The sequence below is a fragment of the Brachyhypopomus gauderio genome, chromosome 12 (assembly GCF_052324685.1).
Source record: "Brachyhypopomus gauderio isolate BG-103 chromosome 12, BGAUD_0.2, whole genome shotgun sequence".
Classification (NCBI taxonomy): Eukaryota; Metazoa; Chordata; class Actinopteri; order Gymnotiformes; family Hypopomidae; genus Brachyhypopomus; species Brachyhypopomus gauderio.
In genome coordinates this window covers 18223637-18247418 of record NC_135222.1, presented here as the reverse complement: position 1 = coordinate 18247418, position 23782 = coordinate 18223637, and the positions used below count along the sequence as shown (strand labels likewise).

The window sequence follows — 23782 nt, the reverse complement described above, 5'->3', positions numbered from 1 at the left end:
GGCCGTCGACAAAAACAACAATCTTCACTGTGGCCATCGAATTACTTAAACTGACTTAACTTCGGTCCCTGCAGGTTGAAGGCACGACCAACTAATTAGACCGAGGGCTCGCATGTTTCTCCTCGAGGTATCGCCGTGGAAATCCGTGTCCTTCCGCTAGATTCAGAGAGCTCTCAGGTAGCCTGCTGGAAGTTGTTCAGCTATGCACCACGGGGGAGGTATGGATGATTTTATTTTGTATAATTTAGTGAGCACCCTTCATGAGACGATGACTGTAATGATGACGGCTGTAGTGTTATCTGTACATCTCACCTGGCAGTCTGGCAGTTATAATTATGTGAAAGAAGCATTTGGAACCAGGGAAAAATTCAACATGTAAACTTTTTTCCCTGATTCACATCCTGGTTATGAATCAGGATAGGTTCTGTACTATCCTGATAGGTTATTTAATTTATTTATTTAAACTTATTCATTAACTGAGGGCAGGACAGGTTCGTTTACTTTAAAATGGGTTTGTAGTGAATCAGATTTGATAAATGATTTCCTTGGAATTTAACGGAAACCGAGAAAGACATTTTGGTGTAGGCTACACAGAGTTTGACTACTTTTTTTCCCTAGTTGTTTGCTTTCACACGGTTGTTCATACGGCTTTTCACATGGCTTTTCACGCGGCTTTTCACACGGCTTGCCTCCTTTGGTGTGTTTGGTGAACAACTAGTAAACATGTTTGTTGCAAAACTGGAACGAAATCCTTTAAACCTTTTTTATATAATTATGTATTTTATAATTGTTATGTAATTATTCTTATGAAAAGTATCTGCTCCTGCATGGCTTGCTTTCTTGTGTGCACCATTACTTTGTGCAGTTAGTAAGCAATCTGGACTGTAATGTGAGTTGTACTGTGAGATGAACTAATAGTTGCTTATGGCTCTGTGTTTCGTCTCTGGTTTTCGTCTCTGTCATATAAACATCCCTTTTGCCCTGGGAGTTTTCCTCAGCATGATTCGGGTACCAGCAGGCTCTCCTCTCCATCCTTCTTGTGTGGGGTGTGTCGGGTATGTGGGTAGTGTGGTGTGTGGGGGTTTTGGGGTGTGCCGAGTGCAGGGTGTGCGGGGTGAGTTGGGTGTGCAGGCTGTGTTGGATGCTATTATCTGACAGAACATTGTGAATTCTGTTTTACATCTAGAAGATGTTTTGAGGTATACTGAAATGTACTGAGTGTTTCTGCTGCATGCACACCGGTCCTCTCTATTCCATTCTTTGAGAGATGATGATGATGAAACCCATTTTCAGTCTGGCACATGCAGTCAGACATGCTTGGTCCTCTTTCCTCTTTTCTCCAAAACTACCAAATGGTGATTGAGACATATGTTCTGATATCTAATCACAGCACCACTGCACAGGTTATCCCTTAAGGGCATGTTCAGACAGGACATTCAAAACTCAGGCCGCACTTCATTTTTCCATTTCTGAAAATGCCACCACACATTTCACATGGCCACTGGGAGCCGGAGAGGAAGTGACTGTTGCTTCTGTATCCCTCAATTGGCTCAGCATGCTTTGCCACATGTCAGAATGACTGGATATTTTGAGATCTGACAGGGCTTCTGTCAAATAGGTATCATGTGTGGTTCCTATTACAGGACAGAAGATTAAGAACACTGTTGTAATGTTCAGTGAGGTAGGCCTTCTTATTTCAGTTGAGCTGTTATTGTTCTTTAAGTGCTTGGCTGGTTTCATCTCGTTGTGAATTCTGGTCTCCATTTTGCGAATCAATTTAGAGCGTATTTTTAACGTTTAACTAAAACACAGTACATCTGTTCAAGTATTTCCTTTTAATAACTCAATGACCCTCAGCCACGATTCCACAGAAACAAATGGCAAGGGGACATAGCTGAAGCATATTGCAATGATATGAAGCCTTTGTTTCTTTTTATCTTGTGGAAGAATATTCTGATATTTAGCCCACTATTGACAAGATGAGGCAAACCTAGATTTGCTGGAATGTCATTGGTTGTGTAGAATTTGTTTACACAAGTCATTCATGCAGGGTCCAATGTATTGTCTACGTTAGACATCTTTGAGACATAACTGATATCTTAATGGAACCTAATTTGATCTTGGGCAATGTGCTCTGTTTTTGAAGAGGAGTTGTGGTATAAAACATGGCATCTGTTATATGTTTCTTGCATCACGTGACATCGTGTGCAGTGACACTTCAGATATTGGACTGCTAGACTGTCCAACAAACATACATAACTAAATAAAAAAGGTTGGCATAAATGGACAAATATGCTTCCGGTTTAGAATATTGTTGGCATGTATCTGTAGAACTTCATGTGTGTCATGCAGCCCAACCTCTGGAACTTCAACACCCAGAATTCCCACATTCTTTCCTCCTCCCCTCAATATCAAACACACCCGCAACTCACCACTCTGCCTGTTATATAAACTGGACATTCACACCCAATCTTTTTGAAGTGTTGCTGAGCTTAGTTAGCATACTTTGTTGTATCTGTTGTACCTGGCTTGTCTGGTAATTTACTTGGTTTGTTAGTTTTCTTGTCTCTGGATTTCCCATTTGCAGTGTTTGTCTTATGGATGGTCCTGCTGAACTTTGAATTTTTATAGCTATTTAAAGTAGCTAATTAGTTTTTCTTAGAGAAAACCAGCTATAATGGTAGTGACTCTGGGTCAGCAATAATGCTGCTAACTTGTATATGTGAAATCCTCTCTGTATAAGCTTCTATAACTGATGGATTCAGGGCAGATAAAGGCTTCTGGCAACTTCAACACTAAGAGTCTTGCAGGGAGAAAGAGGTTAAGCCGTTATCAAATCCCCGATGCCCAGTGTTTCAGGCCCTCTCAAACAGAACGCAATGGTTCAAAAGAATGTGTGACTTGAGAGGTTTTAGCCTGTGTTTTCAGGATTTTGTCCAAGATTGCAGCAATGCTTTGGCCTTGAACTCCGTGAGCCCAGGAAGGTGAGAATACACTGTCTGCATGTACTTCCACTACGGTGTTAAATATTTGTTTGAAAACAAGAAATGGTTGATCTGGTGAACAAATTACATGGCATTTAAATGAACATACATGCTAATCCACGAGAGCAATCAAGCATGACTGTTGGATATAATCAAAATAAATTGTGCATGGAATCTTTTTTGTGCGCATTGATCTGCATTTACATTTTTAAATATTCCAAAATTATAAGTGTCAGACCTGAGATCGATACTTACAGTATCGGAAATATGTGGTTTAAGGACAGATTCGGATTAATTTTGATTTCTCTTTTTCGAGAAACATACAATTTCAGCTTTGCCAGAAATTTCGTCTAAACCTGAAATATTGAAAATGTGCCAACTTTGCAGTGAACGACAGTATTTCTTAAATATGAATGTTTGAACTGTGAGCTAAAAATTACTGACCTAAAACAGGACGTTTTTTGCCCCTTCACTTTTCTGTTAGAATTCTGTTTTATTTATTTATTTAATGCAATATTGTGGTTGAATTCACTGGGACCACAGCAGAGAACGACAGCATAGCTTTAGCCCGTACGTAGACCAACTCCGCAGTTATGATCTCGCTTCCTGTCACTCCTAAATAGATGTACCAGACACAGGCCACAATTTGACTGTCCTACAGCAGATACTAAAAGAGCTCTGCTGGGCTCTAAGCAGCTTTGTATGAAGCTCGGAGGTGAGCGTTAAACTGTGGGGTTATGAATTCAGAAATAGGTTCTACCTGATACGATGTCATGAGAAATCCTCCTGTCACCAAGACAGGAATTTGAGGGGATGTGGGTTTTCCACAGTGTTGGTGTAACTAATGTAGCTGTGAGATTCGAGTTGATCCTTTAGTCTATAAAAAGCCTAAAAAGTATTTCATTTAAAAAATGCATGTGTTTAATTACAAAGTGCAATACTTAATGCTGCCTTATTGAAACAAAGAGTGGTGCGTCATTCAGCCGCTTCATCTGCAAAATGCTGCCATCTGCTGGTGCATATGCATAATTACACCTCTGCAGTACAGACAGTTGATAATCAATCTTTCTGCAAAATACAAAGTGTTAAGTACTGCGAGGTTTCTGCAGCTAAATGTTTCAACTTCACCTTTTCATCTTTAAGATTACTATCATGTGATTTTACCAAAAGATAAACAGTTAAAAAGTATAGACATTTTGTTTTTCACATACGGATTGCATTTACTATTGTCTGGTTAAATTGAAATTACAGGACAATATGAGGCCATAGTGTTCCGAGCAACTTCGCAAAACAATGTAGCCTGCCGTCCAGCTGTGCAGGAAGCCCAGGCCACCCCTCTGAACACATGACATTAACCACCATCTACATGACCGCACAATGTCGTTTTCATGTGGCCCTGTGTGGGTTGTTGTTCCCCTAATCTCCCCCCCCCCCCCCACACTCCAGACACACACACACACAGCAGTGAGGGCTGGAGGCAGGCGGCCGAGGGAGAGACAGCCCTGCTTTATGAGTGTCTTCTCAAATCCAAACGCACATAATATCAGAGTGTGTGATGATTGTGTGAACTCGTGGATCCCAGGGGGTGCGAACAAAGGAAGCAAAATAACATGGCAAGGGTGCAAATGGCTCAGGGCCTGGTGAGACGAGACGCGAGATCAAACCTGACGATCTCTGCTGCCAGCCATGTCCCCCCTCATCTTCTCATCCACACTTGGACAAAGGTAGTGCCCTATTTTTGTGTCGTAAAGACTTCCATCTTACATGCAATCTAAAAGCCACAGACATTCAAAGCTTTTTTCCCATGAAAATGGAGCATCCAGACCTGTCCAGACCTGACTTAGAAAAAATGTGAAATAACCATCACAGACAATTTATGATAATAGTTACAAATATTAAATTAAATTTCAAGGAATATTTTAGAACCAATTAAAGAAAGCGTACCAGTTTAAATCTTGAAATGATTTATCAAAAGCTGTGCTGAGTCAACAAATGTATTTAGATGGTATCTGCTTTCAAACAAGGGCCTTTCTCACCTGGAAACGGGGACAAACACAACTAGAATTTCTCATGTATTCCAACCCCCAGATCCTTCAAATCCTTCTGTTCTGAGGGCACATTCCTGTGCTCCTTCTTGGTTATTGAGCATCCTGACCCCCTGAAAAGCAGATGCAAGTATTTTTGTAGGAGGGAGCAGTCCACTGTTGGCAGGCTCTTTAGGCAATATGTGCCCGTAAGATGAAGTCACAAACATTGCGACTGGAGTCGACTCCCACTCTTCAGCGAACACAGTCGCTGCTTTATGTGAAGCTGTACTAGCTTGTGCCACGGTCCCATTGCCCTTCATACTAACTTGTGCTCGTCAGACTTTGGGACATGGAAAGGAAATATAAACGAAAATCTGTAAATACCGTCTTCGGCTGCATGCTACCAATCCTCCTCCACAAACTCTGCCTATCTGAAAAAAGTAAGTAAGACTGTTTCAGATTGTGAACTTTTGGCAGTCGCAAATGCCTGTTTGAAATCGCATGAGTTTGTGGGGCAGTGGGGCATCAGTCTTGTGGGGTTTGTTAGAATTTGTGCTACATGACCACATGGATGACACAAGCATGATTTTCACCATTCAGGATCATGTGTTGTCTGTGTGTTGGTCTGGATATTGTATTGCCAGCAGAGGTTAAATGCTAGAAATTCCCTCGCCCCTCCATTCTGACAAACGTGCTATTCACTAAACGCCAGTTCAGTGACTCAGAAACAGATCACACCACTTTCGGGCCACAGCTTATCAATAACAAAACTCACTTTTCTGTACTGATGTATGCAAGGGGGCTCACTGATTGTTTACAAGACGTATCCACTAAACTGAAATGTGTCGTTGGTAGTTGCTCATTGGCATCCTCTGTTGTGGTTCATTAGACATGATAATATTCGTCTTCTCTCTTCAGTCTGTTCAGTTCCCTCGGAGCCACTGACAATTAAAGAGAACAACACAATCAACACCGTTGTTGTCCACATTGACACAAAAACAAAGGATGTCACACTCACTCTCATTGAGAACCCGGAGGGAGCCTTCGGCCTGAGGGGCTCAGATCTGATCGTGAAGAAACGGCTGGACTTTGAAGTATGTTTAACCCTCAGCTTTTCCTCTAAACAATGTATTGTGGGTTTTTTCATCTTTGGAGCAGCGAGACTATGAAGATGGAAAAAGTGTTGACAATAAAACCACTATCGCTATCGCTGATTTGATAAACTGCCGTTTTCACTACAATTAACCAATTCTCACTGAGCTGATATAAATGTAAAATGAACCTAAAACTGGTCCATGATGCCGGCTAACACATCTGCTTTGTTTTCAGACCCTGTTAAATCCCGAGGAGCTCACCGTTCATATCCGTTGCAATAAGACAGGCTTTAAAAGCGTAAGTGTCACACATTGTAACGTTAGCTAACTGAATGCTAGTCTAACGAACTCAGCAACCAGAACCGAAACCCGCTGACATTCTGTTTTGGATTTCGATTTGTTCTATTTGTGGTACCCAGTTTTATAAGTGCTTTTTTTGTCTTCAGTCCATATCTGTCTGAGTTTTAGTAATTGGTTGTATTATGTATGCAAGTATTATACTTACTTATAATATACTTAGTATATTGCTGCCAAGAATGTAAAAAAAAATCTTCAGCTTGTTGTTATTACGAGATCGTATGTCATTATTAGATCTTATGTAGTTATTACGAGAAAGTATCTCGTTTTTATGAGATATTATGTCGTTAAAATGACGTATGTGAGCTGTTAAAACGTCACATGTAGGTCATACTTCGCACTTCAGTTAACATATTTCATTATTCAGGTCAAAATAAGACATGGCAGACAGTGAAGTGACTAACCTTTTGATTTTTCTGAGAAAACATGGAGCTCCAGAGCATAACATTTTGAAAAAGAAGCAAGATAAGGTTAGTTTGGCCATTTTAGAGTGGAACGACGATGGCTAGCAGGAATGGAACGGTTTCAGTTTATTATAAGAGTCCACATGCCGTATAAAGTTGGGACCTGGATTCCTGTACAACCTGCGACGAAGGCGGTTTCGGCATCTCGGCTCACTAGCCATGGATCCAAAACTTTTAATAAAAGTCTGACTCTGTCTTGCGTGACAACATATCCAGCTTGTAGACATTTAAGATGTAGTTTGTACCCATGAAGCTTTACATGTCGGTCAAGATGCTCGGTTAGGAATAAAGCAAGTCTGATTTATTAATTTGATTAATTCAATCACCTGCGACATTGAAAATGCTGTGCATTTGGCAAATTTAGAAAATTTTCGTTTTAACAACATATCTCATAAAAACGAGATGCTGTGACGGGCAGGGTGAGCAACTAAAAAGGAAGCGATCACGCCAAGTCTCAGGGAAAGAGGATGGTTTAATAGAAAATGTGCAAACCAAAAACCCATGCATTGTTCCAAATGAAGGAAATAATAACCAGCAGTCAACTGGTACAAAGACAAGACATATATAGATGAACAAACGACCCTCAGGTGAGACGGATCACGGGTCCCGCCCACCTGAGGGACGAACATCACGTGACCAAAAACAGGACCGCTGCCGTTGTAACTGGGGGCGACCGGCAGGGGGCCCCCCCACAACGTGACAGACCCCCCCACCAAAGCTGCACTCCCCTCCGGACGTGCGGCTTACAGCGGCAGCACACAAAACACAACAAAGGGGCGGGAGGGCGGGGACAAGACAGGGACCCGTTCCCTGCCCAGACTCCTGGGGAGTGAACCCCTCCCAGGGCCCCTCATCTCAAGGTGGATTCCTCCACCCAACCCAGGAGCGCCAGAGACCAGGGCCCTGGCAATGCGCATCAGGGACACGCTGGTCACCCCGAGCTCGAAGGGGAGGGTCTCCTCCTGGAGACTCCACTAGGTCCGGGAGTGCCGCAGTCCACCACCAGGAGCGACCTGCAACACATCACACACACACGCACACAGACGACACACAACATATAACGTGCACTGCCCTGCCTGTTAAAACCCCCTTTACCCAGGGGGGAGGAGACCCCTTATTAGCCTGAGGAGACACCCTGCCGCTAACACCCCAGGCATCCTCTGCCTACTTAAAGGGGTACAGGGGCTCCTACCTGCTCAGGGGTCCCTCCCAACAGGACAGGTCTCCCAACGGGGCAGCGCCTTCTGAACCATCTTCCTGGCTCAGGAACCCCATAGCTCCCCCCCAAAAACATATTTAGGGGGGGCTCCTCCGGGGAACAACATATAACATATATGCACCTTAAGATGCCCTCCGTGCCACACCCAGTGGCACGGGACCTCAAATGGACCCCTCCCCACACACAGTGAAGAGGGGCGCAAGAGAGGAATTACATAAAACAAAATCACTCTACACGCTAGGACAAAACGAACACGCAAAGACAGAACACAAACAAACGGACAGGACCCACCGATGCGCGCGCTCTGTAGAGCGTGACGCGCCTACTCCAGCTCTCTCTCTCTCACCATGTTTGCCATGGGATCCGCAGATCTTTGGAGAGAGAGAGAGCTATTCACGAGCGGCTTGCGCGTCACGGCCACAGCGACGCGTCTCTCTGGCTCGCAGTCGCTCACCCCCGTCACCACGGGATATCGGACACACGCAGTTGAGCATGCAGCACGCATCGGTGGACCTGTCTACATACACACACGAACACCACCAGCGAAACACACACACCACGGCACACTCACACACTCGCTCACGTCCGCGTCGTTATTAATACAAAACACTACAACGTACACACACACACACGCATACAGACGATAACGGACAACGGACGAGCGTAATGTGAGGTACCGGTAGTTTCGCTGGGCGAGAGCGGAGTCTACTGGTCCCCAGCTCTAGTCACCGCCGTGTTACTTACGGGTCTCAACACAAACAACATTTAAACACGGCGGGACCAGTGGGGACAGACTCAACACACTCTCAGACAATACACGACAAACACACAGCACGTAGACAAACACTTACCACGAGACATGACCACGAACGAAGGAGAAAGTAAAAGAGACTGGCGGCTTCCGAAGGGTGGCTGGTTATTCTGTGATGGGCAGGGTGAGCAACTAAAAAGGAAGCGATCAGGCCAAGTCTCAGGGAAAGAGGATAGTTTAATAGAAAATGTGCAAACCAAAAACCCGTGCATTGTTCCAAATGAAGAAAATAATAACCAGCAGTCAACTGATACAAAGACAAGCGACCCTCAGGTGAGACGGATCACGGGTCCCGCCCACCTGAGGGACGAACATCACGTGACCAAAAACAGGACCGCTGCCGCTGTAACCGGGGGCGACCGGCAGGGCCCCCCCCCCCCCAATGTGACAGATGCTTTCTCGTAATTACGAGATGTTTATTTCATAATTATAACATACTATGTTGTTTTAACGACATGATACCTCATAAAAACGAGATATTTTCTCGTAATAACGACATGTTGAAGAATGCCTTTTTTTTACATTCTTGGCATCAAAACGCTTCCGTTATTATGATACTTGTATTTGCAGCATTGCCCTGTTTGTTCTGTATGTCCACAGATCACTTTGACCGTGCGTGTTCAGGTTCAGAATATCAACGATAACCCTCCAGCGTTTTCCCACAGTGAATACAGACTAGATGTGAATGAGGTAAGGTCATTCTTCTGTTCCTAAGGTCAGGGACCAGTTTAATTATATTTTTCCTTTTACAGTGGGTGAGTTGTGAGTTGACATGTGTGTGTGTGTGTGTGTGTGTGTGTGTGTGTATATATATATATATATATATATATATATATATATATATATATATATATATATATATATATATATATATATATATATATATATATTGTTCACGAAAAAGACTATTTTCACTGTAAACTATGAGGTTTGTTTCACAGCTCACACCTGTGAATACCAGCGTTGGCTTGATCGAAGCAAAGGATGATGATTCCGGGGTGTTATACTACACGATGGAGCCGAATACGGTAGGCAGGCAGCCTCGGTTCTCCTGCCTTATTCTCCTCATCAGGCCTCAGTGTTTCACTTAAGCCTTCCGTCTCTGCAGAACACGTATTTCAGACTGGAGAGCGTATACAAACCCAACATCCTCGTGAACAAAGTTTTGGATTACGACGTCATCCAGCAAGTCGCATTTACCTTATTTGTGCAGGTAATCCAGTACGAAGACAATACAAAGACAGATTTGTTTTGTGAAGATCAAACAACATTTTACTGTATTTCACACACTTGCGCATATTGCCACAACTTGTTTAACAATTGATACTGGTTAAAAATGTCCTGTTGCTTCTAACACTGAAATGCCATAGCCTCCATGTTCTCACAAAGCCTCTTCAGCCAAACATAATGGTCTCTTGGTTTTTACAGGACACTCCTCCAACTTCCCCAACAGACCAACTGTCCTTCACATCCACGGCAATGATAACAGTCCACATAAAAGACATTGATAACCGTCCGCCGTGGTTCCAGCCTTGTACACGGACAACCCTTGGTACCGCAAAGATCTGCCTGAGTAATGGCTACAAAGGCCGGGTTAACCTAACAGAAAGACAGGTAATGACTTGTCCTGTAAAGTTTACTGTCCTGTAAACATGAACTGAAATGTGTCATGAAATATATGATGCAGATTATTTCCGGGTTCTTAGGACGGCCCAGTGCAGATGCAGCCCGGTCCGGTCTATGCCAGAGATGGAGACAAGAGCAGAAACGAAGAGATAAGTTACAAAATTGTTCGAGGTAACGGTGTTTCTTTGACCCTTGGTGAAGCTCTTCAAGCTGGATTTAATGTTCACTGTTCATCTGAGTGTAAAATAGTTCTGTTTGTTTCATCTAGGAAATGAAGATGGTATATTCCAAATAGATGAAAACACTGGAAACATAACCATGTTAAAACCAGCAGATATTTCAGGGCCAATATCCCTCACAATTGTGGTAAGAACCATATGTTAATCAGTGGTATTGATTACTACAACTTTACATTACATTTACATTTACATTGATTACTTTACTACATTAAAAATATATTTTTTTTTTCCTTTCTGAATCTATGTTCAGAGAGGCCAATACTTTGGCATTGAACTGATGACATTTTTTCCAGGCTTCACAGGTGTCCAACAGAGACCAGTTTGCCTCCACGTCAGTCAACATAGAAGTGATGAAGAAGAGCAGGAACGCACCAAAGTTTGAGCGGGATCGCTACGAAGCATACATTTACAGCAACAACGGCCCCGAGAACATGGTACTTAGGGACAGGACTTCAAACAGGCCTTTTAGGGTCAGAGCACGGGACGACGACTTTGCAAATGTAGGTTAGAGTACCTCACAACATGGTCTTACATCTCACATTGTGTCTCGCAACTCTGTCCCACATTATTCTGAGCAATGTAGTGTACATTTAAATATGGATCTGTATTTAGCACCTATATGTTAATATGGTTTACATCATCAGAAGGAAAATATACCTTATATATTGCATTTGCGTCAGCAGGGAGTAAATCCCGACATCAGATATGAAGTACAATACAGTAGCTACGTCAACATAACCACGGATGGGTTTGTGCTTCTGAAGAAGGCGGTTCGGACCGACTCCTTTATTTCTCAGGCAAGTACAGCCCTCTGATATCCCTCCTCACACTCAAATGAAGCAAAAACGCACAAGATCATTCAGATTACGGCACTCCTTGCCTTGTCACCGCATGACGGCCCAGCCGAAAAGGCACGGCCTAAAATTGGCTTTCGCTTGTTCGCAGCTTCGGGTTGTGGACGTATCCACTGGGGAGTCGGGCACAGCGACCCTGTCCGTGCTTGTGTTACCGCGTGAGTCATCTCCTCTGAGGGGTTTCATCGTAATGCATTAATATGCCAACTGCGTGTAAACTTACTGTGAGTTTTGACGTTTTGACGCCTCTCAGCCGTGGGGGTCCAGTCACCCTCTGAGGGATATCGCCCCGGCGACATGGCACTGCTCGGCTTCGTAATGGCAGCCTTACTCGTGCTCTGCCTCATTGTGATTGGGTACCTCATCTCCCGCCTGAAGAAAGCGAATCCCGATACGCTCAAGTTAACTGAGGTCAGCAACTTCTCCGCAAAGCTGTGTGAGTCCAGCTCTGAATGCTCATATTACTTGTTGTTGGAGACAGTTTGTGCAGTGTGACAGATAGGACTTTAATGCGAGATAAACGGTGCCTTTACCTTGGCTCACTTCGCAAAAACTAGATCCATTGCTGTCATTACAGTGTTTAGGACCGTGCCTGCCCCTGACTGAGATCAGAGGAAGGCCAAGCAACGGCATGCAGTTCACCAACGACGGCTTCACGAACGAAGGCAGTAACGGGACCAGGCCACGTGCCCGGAGGGCGGACAAGAGAGAGCGGAAGCTGGAAGCAGTGGGGAGGGTAAGAGTGACGCCCCGCGAGAGGCCACGACACTGCAGCTCCTGCGGCATGCGGACGCACTCCAACCACTCGCACCACGGGAGCCCGTCGGGCCGCACCAAGACCCGCGGCACCAAGGACCAGGTCAAGTCCATCCTAGCTAAGGGGAGGAGAGGGCCGGACGGGCGGAAGGCGGTGTGGTTCAAGGAGAGCGAGGATTCGTCAGACATCGAGGTAGAGATCATTCCCGATGACATAGGACTCAGGCCCAAGGAGGAGCTGGAGGAAGATGAGGAGGACTCGTCTTCTGTGGTTCAAAAGGCCAACGATGTGGAATCAGGAGATCTGACTGTGATGGACAACCAAGACAACCAGGAAGGACCTGCCTCTGGTCACAGAGAGCTGCTGTATCAGGACAAAATAGCCCAGTGAGAGCCACAAAGCTCTGAATCAGTGAAGCACATCAACCTCAGCCTGAAGTGACTCGATTACCTTTTTTTCACAAGCTGGCAAACATATCCACCGACATCCGAAGCTGCGATGTGGTGTTAAAAACATTCCTGCCAACCAGATTCAAAAGGCCGTAACCTTTTTACGGTTTATACGGTAAAAGAATTTCATCTGTGATGAAATGCTGAAAAACAACTTAACAGAAAATTCCCTAACCTAAATTGACCTAAAGGGTTCACTGTTGTAAAATCTTGAAAAATACTAACATGACGAAAAGCTTTGGAGATATAACAAAATCAACATTTCTGTTTTAGATCATATTATTTATCACAAAAGAAGGGAAGTACTAAACAGATATTGTTAATCTTGAGATTTTTTATCCAGTTTAATTTCAGAGCTGTTTGTGAATAACATTTTGTGGACATGAGAACATTTGAAGATTCTAAGAATATTTTATACAATGTGAAAATGTCACCATGTAAGTGGAAAATGAAAAATAAAAGCAAAGGAAATGCATTCAATTTCTTGACGTCTGATAGTTTTCTTATCCAGAGCAAAACAAACAAACAAACAGTTTGTGCCCGAACATGGAATGTTTACATAAAGTAGCTACGCCTACAAATAAAATGGCGCCCTCTCTTGGACGAATCTAATATAATAGATATCTGTGTGATTTCATTTGAATTTGATGCTGTTAGATGTTATGCTAGTCTTCAGACCTGCAGCTGGCTGTGTCTGTACATGGGGCCACGCGAGACCATAGTAGAGTATGTTAATGCTTTACAGCACACTTTTGTTAAAAAAATTATATTTTGCACAAATTAGAGTAACAAAATTGAGAGGGCTACATGTTTGGTCTACATAACAGACCTAGATTATGATTTCAGACTAACACTAAATCTTTGTAAAGAATATCTGTACTTAACTGATGGAATGTAGCTCACATCACGGAGACATTGTACAACAAAGGTCCGATTGCACAAATGGTCATCATGCAGTATTTATATACAGTACGTGTGAAGAGCAGAGAGATTTTAACAGTGAATGATCGTGATGGAGAGTGAGCATGACTGTGATTGTGCAATTAGGCGTACATTGAGGGTGAACGTTAAAATATACGATTAGGTAAAGAGGAGACTTCCAGCCACAATTACCCTTCACAGAGCATGCACAAAAAGATCAAAAGAATGTGGACACTGTCCAAATAATTGAGATTGCTTGTTTCTTGTGCTCACGATGGTAATGTTGATTGTCAGCCAGATCTTCATGTGCAAACTCAATGCTCATGTCCTCCAGTGGTCCAATCAGTTAGCCTGTGGTCTGTATAAAGGTATCGTAGTGAAATCATGCTCAGATTGTGAGTTTGAGTCTCACCTCTAGCCGAGATTTTGAGACAACAATCTCACTGGATAATTATGCTGAATGTGGGTCTGAGTTTCTGGCTATAATTGGTCAGTCATAGTATCAATTACCAGGAGAGCCCAGTAGAGTGTATTAATTCACAAGACAAACTCCAGTGCTTCACCACGAGTCTAGGAGCGTTTCCTAAAGACTTTGGTCACTCTTCAAGCCCTTTCTATCCCTCTATATTTGTTATTCCAAACATATAATCTTGCACCAGAATGAGTCAGCAGTATGTTTACAGCCTTGTTGAGGTTTGGAACCTCACCTAGCACAGAGACTTTAAGAGTGGAGTTATCATAGAATGATAACTTGAGGGCTAGAGAGTCCCCTAAAGAGTCTATTTGGGGAAGTTTGCCTGAGACTCTTCAGGAAGCCCTGCTACTCTTTTGATGAGACACTGGAGTGTGTCTCGTGAAAATACACACTGTGTGCTCTGCTGGTAATTGAGACTAGCACTCCTGACCATGTTAGATCTATGAATATAGTACAAGGGACTCGAACAGCTCTGGTCACATTCTGCAAGGTAACATTGTTCTCACAAAAGTTCTGCTCAAGGTGAGGATTGAACTCACAACCTCAGCATGGCTTAACTAGTACTGCTTTATAAGTACCGCATGCTAACTGACTGCATCACTGGAGCACGTTGCGTATTCCAAACAATACCCCAAAATCAGGTGGGAACATAAAGAATATGTTCACATTGATAACTGAATATTAGATTTTGGAGTATTAATGGGAATTTGTGAGGTCTGCAATTAAGAATGAACTAAACAACCATGGATGTTTTCACTGACCTTGGGTACTGGAGAGATGCAGATGTTTTGGATGAATAATATACAAACCCCACTGCATATCAATGGGGATTTGAATTTTGATTGTTAGCCAAATCTTCATGCGCCACCTTAATTCCAGACCTCACAAATTCCCATTGATATTCCAAAATCTAATTGGATTTATCTAATTGAGTATAACTCACACTACAAGATCATGAGTGACTGGCACCCATTGATTTTGCCATGTCATAATCATGTAAGGTTTAGGTGATATGATACAATCAGACCAGTGTTGATTCAGCTCAATGGTGAATATGTGGCTATACTTTTGGCTAAATGGCTAGACTTGGAATGGAATCAGTCAGTACACAGTACAAACAGTACAGAAGAAGTCAGGCTGAGGTGAGTTCCAGCCTCACCTGGAGCTTAGAATTCAAGATCAGTGAGTGAGCTTGGGTGTTGGAGGCATGTAGATGTATTGGAGGGACAATATAGCAGCCCTACTGAACACCTCTGGGATGCATTCGAATGAATGTTAGTCAGATCTTCTTCCCATTGATCCTCCAAAGTCTAGTTCAATTTAGCTAAATGAATATAACACACCACAACAAAAAGAGCTTTGTCTATGTGCTCCAGTTGTGCAATCGGTTAGCACGTGGTACTTATAAAGCAGTACTAGAGAATCCATGCCAAGGTTGTGAGTTTGAGCCTCACCTGGAGCAGAGATTTTGAGAGACCAATGTTACAGTATAATGTGGCTACAATTGTTTGAGTTCCTGGTACTATATAGATCTGAGGTGGTCAGTCCTAGTCTCAATTACCAGGAGAGCCCACTAGAGTGTGTTAATTGAAGTAAACTTTATAAAGATTTTGTGCACATTCTTCCAACTTTACATTTCTGGTGCTCCCCAAGCCCTTTATATCAGTCTATGTTTGTAGCTTTATAAGTACCGCACACTAATCAACTGTGCCATGCTGAGGTGATAATGTTTGGAACCTCACCCAGAATAGAGACTTTAAGAGAGTTATCAGCTTTGTACTGAGACTGAAAACAAAAATGATTCGCTTTTTCCTCTGCTTGACGACGAGGCTGTGAATACAGTGGAAGCTCCACATGTTTCTTCTCAAAATGTATTTCACACCAGAACTTCAGGAGGATTTGGAATAATAATGCAAAACATGAAGTGTTGAGTGAGGGAAGCATTATTCATTCAGATATGAATCATAAGTGAAGGCAGTAAAGTAACGCTTGATGTAAAATATGCCTTCCCATAAGAGGCAATATTTCAAGTTAAATCCTAAAGCAGAAACCAGCTGTGCAGTTTTTGGACATTTAATTAGACATTAAAAAAGACATTTAACAAGGTTTATGGTTCTTTCATATCCCATCACTTAAAATAGGCAAAAGGCATAAGAAACTTAATGGCTTTGCAGAGACAGAAAGAAGTAGCCATGCCCACTTTTTCAAGCAGGTCTGTTTTATTACCAGTCTCTCATATGTGACATCATATGAGATCATATGTCTGAAGCCTGTATTTTTATATATTGTTTTCATATTTTTTGACAAAATAGTTTCGTTTTGGCTCCGTGGGTGTGAATATAGCAATAAAAAGAACTACATATTTAAAAAACAAATATTTGTCTCCTGTTGCTCCTTATTCAAGCTAAACTGTGTTAACTTATCTGGCATTTTAAGTCCCACACACAAAAGCACACATTTATAACATAATTTCAGTGTTCGGTTATGAGGCGAATTCCAACGCACTACTATAACGCTAACATTTTGTTTGCTTTGTGTATTTGCACGCCCATCCACAAAGAATTTACTACAATAACTTACTTGTGTTACTGAAGACATACATTACCCTGAAATAAATAAAAAAATACAATCTAAACGCATTTGTAATTACAATCATTACCAAGAAACTCCTTTTTCAAAGAAAACGACGTATAATCCACATTTGCGCTAAAATATACGGTAAAGCACGTATCCGCATCTGTTGCACAGAATTCAGAAATAAAGTCTTCGAAACTGACGCGTTTCTGGCAGAGTACACATCGTTAGGACATTATTGGAGCCATCATTTTCGGATGTTGACTGGATATTTGGCAGCAGTCGGTATCAATCACGTTTAATTGGATCTCGAGATTTGCGACTTCTCTGTCTTGGTTGACGACGCCTCCGTACGACGGCAGTTTACAAGTCTTTGAGATAACAGGTGAGGAACATGTCCAGAACATATTCTTCAGTACCTTCCTAAACTCTCGTCGCATTAAACAATACAGTACTGGGTTCAGACAACTATTGGCGTGAGCAAGACAAACGGTCAGTGGAAAAATGTAAGTGTGGACCATATAATAAGTTTTGTCCCAATGTACAACGTTGAATTTCACAAGGACGCCCCACAGAGTGATGGCGTGATTTGGCATCCAGCATATGAAGAAGGAAAGAACGACCACTGTCACCGATTTAGTGACTCTAGATCGCCTCCGTGGACGCTTGTTGGACATCGTCCTCCGGCGAATAAACCGCAACAGAAGCAAATTGCAGATTAAAAGTATAATCATCGGCAAAATAAAAGCAACTAGGATTTTCTGCAGATGATAGAGTGCGAGCCAGTGATGGCCATCCGGAAATCTCAGCAGACATAGTTTTTCGCCTGCAACAACTGTCACAGTAGAGAAAACCGAAGTGGGTGCCGTGGCAAAAGTAGCCAAGACCCATAAAACTGCACAAACCCATTTCACCGAGCCGAACCGCTGCCGGGTACGGTCCTTCAAACTAGACGCCACCGACCAGTACCGGGTGATACTCATAGCCATCAGAAAAAACACGCTGGCGTACATGTTCATCACAGTAACCGATAAAATGATTTTGCACATTGCGTTCCCAAACGGCCAGCTGAAGTCCATCGCTGTGTCCACCGCCCAGAAGGGCAAAGTGAGGACAAACTGGAAATCGGTAACAGCTAAATTGACCACAAAAACATTAATCGTCGATTTTTTTCTTCCTTGTCTTATTTTCATAAGAAAAAACACCAACAGGTTTCCCACCAGACCCACAGAGCACACCGCGGAGTAAACTACTGAAATTATTATCCTCAATATTAAGCTTCCGTCGGCGCTCACATCAATATCCTCCAGACTGCTAAACTTTTGCTGGTCTGTTATACTTCGGTTAAATGCCCCCCATCCGCTTTGGTTAAGACCTTCTGCCATCCTCTGTGACAAAAGCGCCACGTCCGGGGCTTTTAGCGGCACCGGTGTGTCTAACGCGTGCATAACGAAGGACGATCTCATAACTTCAGCTGTTCACTCGGAACCGTTTAGTGTTTAGAACCGCACATACCTGAGCGACCTGGCTTTATACGAGGAGCGCACACGGCTCCCGCCTCAGAAGAATAAGGACTGGGTCGTGATTGACATCCCCTCATCTCCAATCAGTGAATAAGTTAGATTTCTACTACAATCTTACATTTGTACTATAATTATTTATCCAGGATAACAACATTAAGAGACAAATAAGCCTGACTATTCCCCCGTGGAAAAACATCGCCTTTCTTGGGTAACACACCAAGATTATAGACCCCGTTTAAATACAGGTCTAAGCATTGCATATTTGTGTCCACTAGAGGAGGCAGGAGCTGAACACATAGATGATGGGTTTTCAGGAAACGATCCAAGATCCAAGCCTATCCATTATGCCTAATGTGTTTATGCGTGTGTAGAAGGACGTATCCATCCGCAATCAGGGTTTTTTTTTATTTCAGCGTCTACTCATTTAAAATTTCCATACGACTCTATTGCGCAAAAAGAGGTTTTTGACCCTCAAAATAAGACTCAAGTTCAAATGGAGACATGCTCGACGTTTTTTCGCAACACACATTATCTGTTTGTAAATAATCTGAGGGCGGAAGCAGGGGAAATAACTGTAAAAATGGAAAATAAGTGTAATAAACGGAAGAATTATATTTAAAAAACGAAACGCAAAATGCTTTATAAAATACAAAAAAACACCCGTTTGAAGGTCATTATCATTAATTGGTTGTTACTCATGTTTAATTAACTATTAAGAACTGGAACATAAGACATTTCTTATAGTTTCACGTTTTAGCCCACAATGTTAAGATTCACCGAGAGCCAGTCACTAAAAGCAAACAAACAAACAAACAAGACAGAAAAGTCTGACAGTGAATACATTGCAAAATATTAAGTCTGTATAAAATGAATATTATGTAATAAGTAAAAAATGGAGCAATAAAAAGCTTCTTTAATTACGATGGTATATCAACCTATTTTATAGCAGATGCATGGCTTCCTATGAAGAAGGATAAGATAGTCAGTTCGCCTTCTTTGTTCCTTGGACCGTGCGACAAGACCTCGGTCCTCCCACTGGCGCTCGCCAAGAGGCGGAACTTGTGCAAAGTTTCATTTGTTGAACAAAGTTTTGTCCCGAGCTGAGCGCAGCGCCCTTGGAAACACCGCGTCCAGTCGGGTGTTCATCAGCTCCTGCGGGGCCCACCGCCGAAAGCCTGGGCAGACTCCATGCGATGGCTCGCTCCGATGACACTTGAAACCTTTAGCGCAATATTAAAGCATCCTGCGTGCTTTTGCATGATGGATTTACACGAGTCATGGGGTCGTTTAAATCATACGACATGATTCAATGCGAAAAACATCTGAAATGACTTTGGATATGTCAACAAGCCGGACTAAGTGAGATAGCCCAGCTTCGTTTCAGTATGATGATTTCTTTGGACCGCGGATTGGGTGTTGGGTCAGCCTTTTCTATTCTCTACGTTTTACTTACAGCTGGACTTCTTGAGGGTGCAGAAACAAATGAATTTGAACAACTTGCAGGTGAGTTGGCGGTCTGGTGGTCTGGCTACGTTACGAGCAGATCGCACTAGAGACATTTAGACCTCGCTTCTCCACACACACGTTTCCTGCTGTCACTCTATATTTAAACTTAATTCTTCAGTTTAAACAATGCGCTGCACCGACACTGTAAATGAGACACATGCACTACAGCTCATTTGACTCGCGATATGTGAGTCATTTTAATATTTACACTAGATCGTTTAAATGGAAGGTTTAGCTATGTAGTGTTGGGAGTACAAGTGTTCAGTTCTGTGATGCTTTGGGAGGCCGTCTGATAGATCCACTGTCCTGCCGTTATTTGCCGTCGCGCTCAGTTCATTAAATTCTCTTTTATTGTTTCAGTCACTGTCTGACTTGCGTTACCAGTTAAACAGTTGAACATATTTGTTGGAAATATATATACATTCTGCTTTTAATTCCTGAAAGAAATAGTTATAGTTATGTTTTCTGCATGGTTACATATGTTTCTGCGGCAAGTTTAAGGATCTCTTCCTTGTCTTCTGTTGCCCTCTACTGGTCCTGACTGGGTCGAACTTAACAACACTCACGGTTGAAAGAATGCATCGTACACATTAGATTTGGACTGAGTTTGGGGAGAACACCATGAATCAACACAAGTCTTCCATATGCCCAGTTTCAGTTGTCACGGTTTCATTTGTTTGCGCTAGTTTGAAACCAATATCGTGATATTTCAGTGTTTATTTCTCCAATTCTGAATGATATTCCTCCAATTCTGAATGTTTAAATGTTTATATTCCTCTAATTCTGAATTATATTCCTCCAATTCTGAATGTTTATATTCCTCTAATTCTGAATTATCTCTTGTAATTTAAGCAGTTCCAGTCAGGCTGTATGCGAATAAGACTTCACACTGTTGGTTTCTGTTGCAGGTGTCTCTCCTGAAGGCCTTGGGCAGTACGAGGTCGTTTATCCTCAGCGAGTGGATTCTGCCGGGCGCTTTGTCTCCAACCTCGTGCCGCACCGCGTGAGCCGTGTCCGGCGGGGGCACGCGGAGGAGGGGGGCGGAGCAAGCAGCTCGCGGGTCTTCTACTCCCTCCGCTACGGTGCTCGGGATCTGCTCCTCAATCTGACCCTGAACCCTCACCTGCTATCCTCAGGCTTCCTCGTGGAGCGCCGTTCCGGCGGTCTGCCGTCCGCGCTCCACGCACACCCCCACTCCCTGTGCCACTTCCTCGGGGAGGTACGGAGCGGCTCGGCTGTGGCGGGTCGGGCCGCCGTGAGCACCTGCAGTGGCCTGGTGAGTAGTGAGCCATCTCAGATATGATACGTTGGCTATGACCCACTGCTGCAGTGGTTACATTTGTTCACCATTTGCTCATATATGCTCCAAATATGTCATTCTCAAATCAGGTGTAATAAACCACGCCTCCATATTTACATGGTCCAAATAATGAATGTCCCTAGTATCAGGTCAGCCTGATCTCCTGCTCTTTGTAGACAGGACTGTTCCGGCTCTCAGACGAGGATTTCTTCATCAGGCCCCTTCAGCAGACTCACGTAGAAGCAGAATCGCAGGCTCATGTCATCTACAAACGATACAATTCCCCGCTGGAGCGAGCTTTGTTTAACGAAGACCCGTCCAATGGTACCTGTGGCACCAGAGGTGAAAGTCCTTATGTATATGTATGAATTATATATATAATGCTAATACTAGTATTAATATTTAACCCCAGCTGCTCCCCGAGCGCCAGGCTAGGACTGCCCACCGCTCGACAATTTCACAATTGACAAATATGGCACATTTACTTTTTTTTTTTTTTTTTTACATTTTCATGTAAAAAAATGCTTGTTGGACTAGAACTGTCAAATTGATCAGGCATACGGCACCTTATGAGAATCCGAGTGAGTCAGCACGGTGAGTGAGGTGGTTGCTGTCTCAGAGTCTCAGGGAGGCGTGTCTCACGGCGAGAGGCAGCGACAGCGCTGGGAGAGACGGCAGCATCGCCGGAGACAGCGCTCCATCAGCAGGGAGAAGTGGGTGGAGACCCTGGTGGTGGCCGACCCAAAGATGGTGGAGTACCACGGTAGGAGCGGCGTGGAGACCTACGTTCTGGCGGTCATGAACATTGTGAGTATGACACTGTTGCGTCTCTGTGCCCGCCCCACACCCTTGTGTTTAACGTAGTTAACATACATGATCTTGATCCAGTGGAGAAGGATTGGAATGACATCCTAAACTTGAGGGACGGTTCTTCTTGGACTTAATTGCATAGGACCACAGACACGTTGTTCTCCAATATAAACCTCTTTTTCTCTACATGGGTTTTCCAGTATGTTTCTCTTCTGCAGATTTCCATGTTCACACTCCTTCGTCTGCCGTGGTGTATTATTTCAACTTCCTATTGTTTCCTTTCCTCCTCTCCCAGGCCTTAGCCTGAGTGCTCTTCTCCCTCCAAGACTGCCGAACGCTTCTGGGCAGGCGTTCTTCTGTTGGGCCCGGCCCAAGTCAGCTGACCTCGCTGTAATACAGCTGCAGACTCTTAGGCACATTTTCCAACAGACACCCCCTAGTTGTGTCTTTGGCCGTGCCCAGCGGCTGCTACTGAAGGGCATGTGAAGAAAAAAAAAACATGTGGGGATAAAAAGATTTCCATTAGAGACACTTGGCTGGATTTAAATTAAAGAGGAAACAGTCCGCTATCTGTTTCTCTGAAACAGTATTTTTTTTAGTGATCTCTCCCCCCTTTTCTGGATGCCTGTGGTGTCTCTTCATCTTTTTTATGTTAGAACACTCACCTCCATTAGGGTGTGTCTGGTGTGACAGCAAGTTCTTCAATGTGGAAACATGTGATTTGGTGAGTTTTCTCCCGGTGCAACGTGTTATCCATGGGGTTGAACCCTTGACCTTTCACAAAACACGGTGTTTCTGCCAGGTAGGAGAGGCTGACCCGTGAATGAGTCAATGCCTTTTTGGTATTTTCTGTGCTGTTTGCTCAGCTATGTGTTTTATCCTTTTAGACAGAAAGCCCTGTTCTTTTGCAGCCTGGAAACCACTTGGAGACAAGCATATAACTGAATGAATGAGAGCCATTATATATTGTGCAAAGAGAATGCGTATGGCTAAATCATGCAGACAAAATCACTGCATAAAATTCCTAATCATTCCCAGGAATTCTGCCAAGACAGTAGGCCTACATTTAGGAATTGTTTTAATGGTGTCAAATAAGTATGAATGCTTTTCCCTGGTTTTTACAGGCAGATCTTTGAAATGCAGCAATATCACACCAACCTTAATAAGGTGGTAAACCTTATTATTTACCACCTGCAGTGTCAGTGGAGCATGAATTATAATGACCATTTCCCAAAACAGTTATGATAACTGTGTGGACTTTCAGAAAACTCACCAGTTTTCATGGCTGCCATTACTTCAGTGGCCTCCTGCTGTCAAGCGGTGCCAGAGCCTCTTAACCGTTGCTGATATTGAACTGTTCCAGCCAGTGTTGATGATGGGATGTCCCATAGACTAAGCCAAGCTTTATAAGAGTTTCTCGCTGAAGGTTGTTTTTCAATGTAATGCACCTTAATATCTTTGTGTTTCCCAGTGTAGATGGAATTATAGTTTAGAAATTGTGGAGACATCCAACCTACTATTGTTGTTTTCACACACTTGTGATTGTCACCTGCAGCACATGGTGCAGAGTTGTGCCACATGTCCCAAACTTCAAAGAGGACTATGTGGCACACAGAAAGAGAGATGCAATGTGCAGAGAGAATGCCAGTCTGTGTACTCAATTGTATTGATAAGTTATTATCATGCATTATTTATGGCCTTTTACCTCTGTAGTCTGTTGTAGCTTTTAAATTTTCTATGTGGTGACAGTCTAATTAACACACTAGGATGTTCATATTCATGAACTTTCACC

General features: G+C 43.2%; 3 protein-coding genes and 1 non-coding gene across 6 annotated transcripts in view; 3 read left to right on the top strand and 1 right to left on the bottom strand.

The window, feature by feature from the left end:
- Nucleotides 1-48: 48 nt before the first annotated feature.
- On the top strand, nt 49-13361 carry cdhr5a (cadherin-related family member 5a). 3 transcript variants are annotated; one of them, XM_077023438.1, is made up of 14 exons: nt 49-218; nt 5930-6105; nt 6341-6403; nt 9557-9646; nt 9898-9984; nt 10065-10169; nt 10385-10570; nt 10663-10753; nt 10851-10948; nt 11115-11321; nt 11502-11618; nt 11767-11833; nt 11929-12086; nt 12253-13361. In XM_077023438.1, exons 1-14 carry the CDS (start codon nt 203-205, stop codon nt 12820-12822), a joined length of 2031 nt encoding a protein of 676 aa, XP_076879553.1. In that variant the 5' UTR covers nt 49-202; the 3' UTR covers nt 12823-13361. The 3 variants fall into 3 exon arrangements, with proteins under 3 accessions (XP_076879553.1, XP_076879551.1, XP_076879552.1); XM_077023436.1 differs by lacking the exon at nt 49-218 and adding an exon at nt 5241-5451; XM_077023437.1 differs by lacking the exon at nt 49-218 and adding an exon at nt 5243-5451 and having other exon boundaries at nt 11505-11618.
- Nucleotides 13362-15646: 2285 nt separating this feature from the next.
- Nucleotides 15647-15739, top strand: trnai-uau (transfer RNA isoleucine (anticodon UAU)). The gene is given in 2 exon segments: nt 15647-15684; nt 15704-15739. It is a non-coding gene; the product is annotated as a tRNA-Ile (tRNA).
- Nucleotides 15740-16569: 830 nt separating this feature from the next.
- Nucleotides 16570-18365, bottom strand: rxfp3.3a2 (relaxin family peptide receptor 3.3a2). Its single transcript, XM_077024138.1, has one exon. The coding sequence runs from the start codon at nt 18315-18317 to the stop codon at nt 17079-17081; it is 1239 nt and encodes a 412-aa protein (XP_076880253.1). The 5' UTR covers nt 18318-18365; the 3' UTR covers nt 16570-17078.
- Nucleotides 18366-19470: 1105 nt separating this feature from the next.
- The window catches only part of adamts7 (a disintegrin-like and metallopeptidase (reprolysin type) with thrombospondin type 1 motif, 7), a 45117-nt gene continuing 40805 nt past the window's right edge, over nt 19471-23782 (top strand). The window contains exons 1-4 of the mRNA XM_077023435.1: nt 19471-19877; nt 20789-21156; nt 21357-21522; nt 21800-21987. Coding sequence (XP_076879550.1) covers nt 19760-19877; nt 20789-21156; nt 21357-21522; nt 21800-21987 — 840 coding nt within the window. The 5' untranslated portion in view covers nt 19471-19759. The remainder of the gene's footprint in view (nt 19878-20788; nt 21157-21356; nt 21523-21799; nt 21988-23782) is intronic.